The 5,904-nt window shown below is 42.6% G+C and overlaps 1 protein-coding gene across 1 annotated transcript; it reads left to right on the top strand.

Annotated features, from left to right (window-relative positions):
• Positions 1–217: 217 nt before the first annotated feature.
• LOC142166844 (uncharacterized) lies at positions 218–1,876 on the top strand. Its single transcript, XM_075226356.1, has 3 exons — positions 218–679; positions 818–933; positions 1,186–1,876. The coding sequence occupies exons 1-3, from the start codon at positions 218–220 to the stop codon at positions 1,874–1,876; spliced, it is 1,269 nt and encodes a 422-aa protein (XP_075082457.1).
• The last annotated feature ends 4,028 nt before the right edge of the window (positions 1,877–5,904 follow it).

Raw genomic sequence — 5,904 nt, 5'->3', positions numbered from 1 at the left:
TAGCCGTTGTGACAACCTTTCCCTTAAGGAATATCGTTCATAAGCCTGAGTAGTCAGGCCATTTGGCTAAATGGGCAGTCAAAGTTAGCGAGTTCGACATTGAATATAAATCGAGGACTACAATTAAGTCACAAGTTTTAGCCAATTTTGTGGCCGATTTCGGTCCGAGATTGTTGCCTTTGGCTGCTAAGGAGGCAGTGCTAGTGTTGGGAACGACATGGGAGTTTGGACCTTATTTACTGTCAGAGCCTCCAACATAAATGGGTCCGGTCTTGGAGTAGCTCTAATCACCCCTTCGGGGGAAACCCTAAGACAGGCCATTAGAATTGGATCATTAACTAACAATGAAGCCGAGTATGAGGCTTTGGTTGCAGGACTTGAACTAGCTCGAGGACTAGATTCTAAGGTCATCAAGATAAAATGTGACTCCCAGCTGGTGGTAAACCAAGTATATGGGATTTTCGACACAAAGGAGGAGCGCATGAAGCAGTACTTGAACAAGGTTCAAGTATTACATGCACGATTCAGAGAATGGTCAATCGTCAACATTTTGAGGGAGGAAAATGTGGAAGCAGATGCTTTGGCTAATTTGGGGTCATCCACGAAAATGAAAGGATCCGATTCTGGTACGCTCGTCCAATTTCTCCATTCGGTGTTAGATGTGGACGGTTACTGCGAAGTAAATTCAACCAACTTAATTTGGGACTGGAGGAATGAGTTCATTAAATATCTTAGACTTGGTAAATTACCCAAAGACCGAAAAGGGTCCCGGGCACTTTGAACCAAAGCGGCTCATTACTACCTCGTTGATGGATAGTTATACAGGAGATTGTTCCAAGGACCATTGGCTCGGTGCCTAGGGGACTCGAAGGAGGACTACGTGAAGAGAGAAGTCCACGAAGGGGTCTACGGAAACCACTCTGGTGCAAACTCGTTAGTGTAAAGTTAGTTAGAGATGGATATTATTGGCCTCGGATAGAATAAGACGCAAAGAAATTCATACAAAAGTGCAACAAATGTCAATGTAATGCATAGTTAGTGCACCAAGTAGCAGAAATTTTGCTTTCGGTGGTGTAATGCATAGTTTGTTAGAGATGGACACAGTCGGCCCCTTATCGCAAGGGCCTAGGAAAGTAAGATTTCTTTTAGTTTTAACTGATTATTTTACTAAATGGGTTAAAGCAGGTGCTTACTGAAAAACATCAGAGAAGGAGAAGTGATTGACTTCATATGGGACCACATAGTCTCCCGATTTGGAATACCAAAGGAGATTGCTTGTGACAACGGGCCACAGTTCGTAGGTTCTAAGGTCTCAAAGTTTTTGGAAGGACTAAATATCAAACGGATCACGTCTTCTCCGTATCACCCGAGCATTAATGGACAGGTGGAGTCAACCAACAAGGTAACTCTTCAAAACCTTAAAAAGAAGTTAGAAGATGCCAAGGTCAAGTGGCCAGATGAGATCCTGGTAGTACTATGGGCTTATTGGACCACTGCAAAGTCGAGCATAGGTGAAACACTTTTTTCGTTCGTATACGGTTTGGAGGCTTTGATACCGGTGGAAGTGGGGGAGCCGACCTTAAGGTTTTCTCGGGCAAATGAAGAAGCAAACAACGAAGTGTTGCTGGTCAAGTTAGATTTACTTGAGGAACACCGAAATATGACATACGTGAGGATGGTAGCTCAAAAGCAAAGGATGAAGAGGTATTACAACCGCAGAGTGAATCTCCATTATTTCAAAGTTAGAGATTTGGTTCTGAGGAGGGTTACTCAAAGCACGCGGGATATTAATGCTGGAAAGATGGGATCAACGTGGGAAGGACCTTACCAGGTCTCAGCTATAACCGGTAAAGGCTCATATGAACTGAAAAATTAGGATGGAGTCAAATTGCCGAGCAACTGGAACGTGACTCACCTTAAAAGGTATTATTCCTGAAGATCCTTGCTGAGTATATGCTGCAGCACTTTTTTTCCCTTCATCCAGTTTTTATCCCCATCAGGTTTTTTTGGCAAGGTTTTTAACGAGGTAGCGACGTAAATCATTCTACGAAGGAAGGATCATCGGTAAAGGTAAGACATTTGGTATTAAGGTACTAAACGTGCCTCCTGCAGATGGGATCGACGACCATGAGCTCGTGTGGCAAAAAACTTGTGGATGATTAAATAATCTTTGGTTCGACGACAAATCTTGCCTCCCAAAACTCGAACAGATTATTTAACCATTCACAAGTTGTCTCCGCAGATAAGGCAGCAGTATAAAGTATAAAACGAAGGGAAGGGCCTTCGATGAATGCAATACTTCCAGTGTTCAAATTCTCATACTTAGCATTCGAACACTGGGGGGATAATAATACATGATACAGCACTAGAAGTGCCTCTAAAATCGAGGACTGATAGAACCGGAATCAATGTCTTATCGGGAGCAGGGACTTCATGATCAGCTCCGTAGAAATAAGTTGTACAATTAGCCACATGTATTAGCACCTTTATTTACTTAAGTAGATGAACATTTATGTAAGTGTACTTTTGAGGATAGAAGGAATAAATCAAAGTCCTTTTGTTTTTATCTTATTTCTTGTCCGATTGATAAGTCAATTAATTTTATAATACGAGAGCTAACAAAAACTTCAAATGCTTGTGCCATAATGAATAAGAGACATGCTCTTCAAGAGCACCGTAAACATAAGGGTCCTCTCTTATGAAACCTTCATAGTAAAGGGTAGATTCTGGAAGTGCTTATACTCGAAATCAAAAGTTATCAGATGCAAAAGAGTTCCCGAAGCTTTATCAATTAACGTAAAAGGAATATTTTTGCATAATCCTTAAGCAAAAGTTCTTTCATTTATTTAAGTGCCAAACTTGGTAAATATTTTGGCATAATTACAAAAGATAAAAGAAAAAAATCTTTACATTATTCTTTGCTTCCAGATCCCGAAGGGAGAGAAGGGTCTTCATTCTCCCTAGTGGAAGAAGGTTGTTTCGCTGCCGGTTTAGGGCCTTCTTCTTCTTCGTACTCCCCTTCAGTTCCCAAATACTCGGAACTAGTATTCGAGGAGTCAGTTGTAGTAGGCCGAGCAGGAAGATTCTCACGAACAGTTAACTCTAGTTCCTGGGCCTTGGCAATGCAATCATCAATATGGCAATACCTTATTTGTCCTCCTGCAAATTCTTCCTCTTAATATGATACATGTAATAGGTCTTCTCAAAGATGAGAGAACCTTCTTGGTCCTGGATTTTGGCTCAGATTTTGTCAATTTTGGGTTGGAGTCCTACATTATTAGCCTTCATCGCGATGAGTCTGGAATCAAGCTCAATGTTGGTGGTTGAGTGATGCCGGTTTTTCTCCATTAATAACTTGAGCCTCTCTTCCATTTTGGCCCTCTTATCCTCGGCAACATTGGACTCTTCAGCTTTGGCACACAAACCAGCCTCCAAGTGTCTAACTTGTTCCATGAAGGCTGATTCATGTTTGGCAACAGTAGCACAACATTGTGAAGCTCAGCCCACTTAGAATTTGCTTCCTTTAAGTCATCACAAAGTTGGGCGGCTTCTTGGCTATGATCTATCATGTCTTGCACCGACTGCTACAGTCGGGCCTCGAACTCATCCATTTAAGCAACTTTGGTCTCCAGCACCGGGAGGCGCTCGACGAGCTGATTCTTCTCAGCCAATAGTTGTTCTCGTTCTAAAGCAAGCTCTTGCTTGTCCATAGTCAACCTTTACAGGCCCTCAGAGGTAAGAAGATTGGCCTAAAAAATGGATATGATCAAGATTATTACTTCGAAGCGTAAATGGAAAGAAGGTAGAAAGAGGTGAGATTGTTACCTGTGTCGAGCAGTGCAAGCTGTTATTTATTAGGCACTCCCCAAAGAGGGAGTCCATCTTTTTCCAGTCCTTCACCGAAGCTAGCGGCTTCAGGTAATTTGCAAGCTCTACCAGCTTGGAGAAAATATGGCACTCTTTCGAAACCAAAAGAGTAGCATTTTGCCTCTTACGAGGATCTTGAGAAGGGGTCAAGTACGTGTTTACCAAGTTCCCGTGGTCGGGAGACCGTTGAGTTGAAGCATTCCCTGATTGATCTACTGAAGCCGATAGAAGAGAAGCAGTCACTGCTGGTGGAAAAGAGGCAGCTGGCGTCGGTGGATAAGGAGTTGTTGGTGTGGACGGATAAGAAACAACTGTGGTAGAAGGAGTGGTAGTTATTGCGTGCTAAGAAGTTGATGGCAGAATGATGTCAGGGGCCAAGCTCCTCTGACCGGAGATGACAACGGGAGTCGAAAAGTGAGAATCGGCATTCTCAACCAAGTCCATTTCCCCGCCCCCCAGAACGCCTGAACTTCGTTTGCTAGTTAGTATTGGAGCCCAACCAACTGAGCATCCGGTTCAACTGATGAAGATATTTTTCTTCTTTGAAGGGAAGCCTCTTCATCATTGACTTCCTATTCATCATCGAGTACCGCTATGGCCGTGTCGGTTGGTGTTCCCTTTATTCTTTTCCCCTAAGTCCCAGCCAAAGAGGAACGTCTCCTCTTCCATTTCTTATTGTTGGGCTGGGGACTCCAAGAGGAGGGACCCTTACTGGAGGCTCGAGAAGGTCCATGGGCCCTGTTGCGATTAAGGGCATTCTAAAGTACCCGCTCGGCCTCCACAGGGTCATCGAGAGCGTTGATGTTGGGGCACATGACAGAATCCCTCGGAAGCCCTATAAAAGCAAAAACACATTTAGTAAATTATTCTTAAATTATTTTACACAAATAAGATTGAAAGAAAGAGAAATTTTGCTCATCATGGTTCTTGGATCTCCACCCGTATTTGGGAGCCATTTCTTTCCACCGTCGGGATTTCGGAGTTATAATATCCAAAATTTTCTGAACCCATCGGTCGAGACCGTGAACCCGTGGTGGTTCCCAGCAAGTATGTAATGACTCAACTCGTCATTTTGAGCTTATGCATTCCATTCAATTATTCAAGGCCTTGAATATATTTGTGTTATAGATTTTGACGTGTGTGTATGGTCTATTTTGATTTTCTGGTAATTCGGGATCGATTTAAAAGAAGGATTCTAGTTTTTGAAGCTTAAGTGGTAAGAGTTGACCGGAGTTTTACTTTTGTATAGACGACTCCCAAATGGTATTTTTATGATTCCAATAGCTTCGTATGGTGATTTTGGACTTAGGCGTATGTCCGAATTTGGATTTGGAGGTCCGTAGGTTGATTTGATGCTTTTTGGCGAAAGTTAGAAATTTGAAGGTTTAAAAGGTTGAGAGGTTTGACCCGGAATTGACTTTGTTGATATCGAGTTCGGATAGTGATTCTGAGAGTTGGTATAGCTCCTTTATGTCATTTGGGACTTGCATGCAAAATTTTAGGTCATTCCGTGTTGAATTGATATCATTCGGCGTGAGTTTTAAAAGTTAAAAGTTTATTAGTTCATTAGGCTTGAATTGAAAGGTGATTCGTAGTTTTGATGTTATTTGGTGTGATTTGAGGCCTCGAGTAGGTCCGAGTTATATTTTGGGATTGGTTGGTGTGATTGGACGGGGTCCCAAGGGCCTCAGGTGTGTTTCGGATGAGTCTCGGATCATTACCATATTTTTGGACAAGCCTGGTTCTTGTATTTCGCATTTGCGCAAGTGGGAACGCAGGTGCGGCGACGCTTCAGCATGATTTTGTGGTGCTTCTGAGAGATTTTGCATGGTCAGGCTTTCCTCTTCTACATGTAGGTGACCACAGGTAGAGGTCGCATCTAGGGATAGTGGATCGCAAATGTGTATTTGAGGCTCAACTTGATTGTCCGCTTCTGTGGATATTTTTGCTCTTCTGTACTGTCGCAGATGCGACTTCCTTTATGTAGATGCGGATCTTTGTCTGATAAGTTGATATCATATATGAGAGTTATTTCTT

Source organism: Nicotiana tabacum, chromosome 2 (genome assembly GCF_000715075.1).
Source record: "Nicotiana tabacum cultivar K326 chromosome 2, ASM71507v2, whole genome shotgun sequence".
Classification (NCBI taxonomy): domain Eukaryota; kingdom Viridiplantae; phylum Streptophyta; class Magnoliopsida; order Solanales; family Solanaceae; genus Nicotiana; species Nicotiana tabacum.
This window is presented reverse-complemented; position numbering and strand designations above follow the sequence as displayed.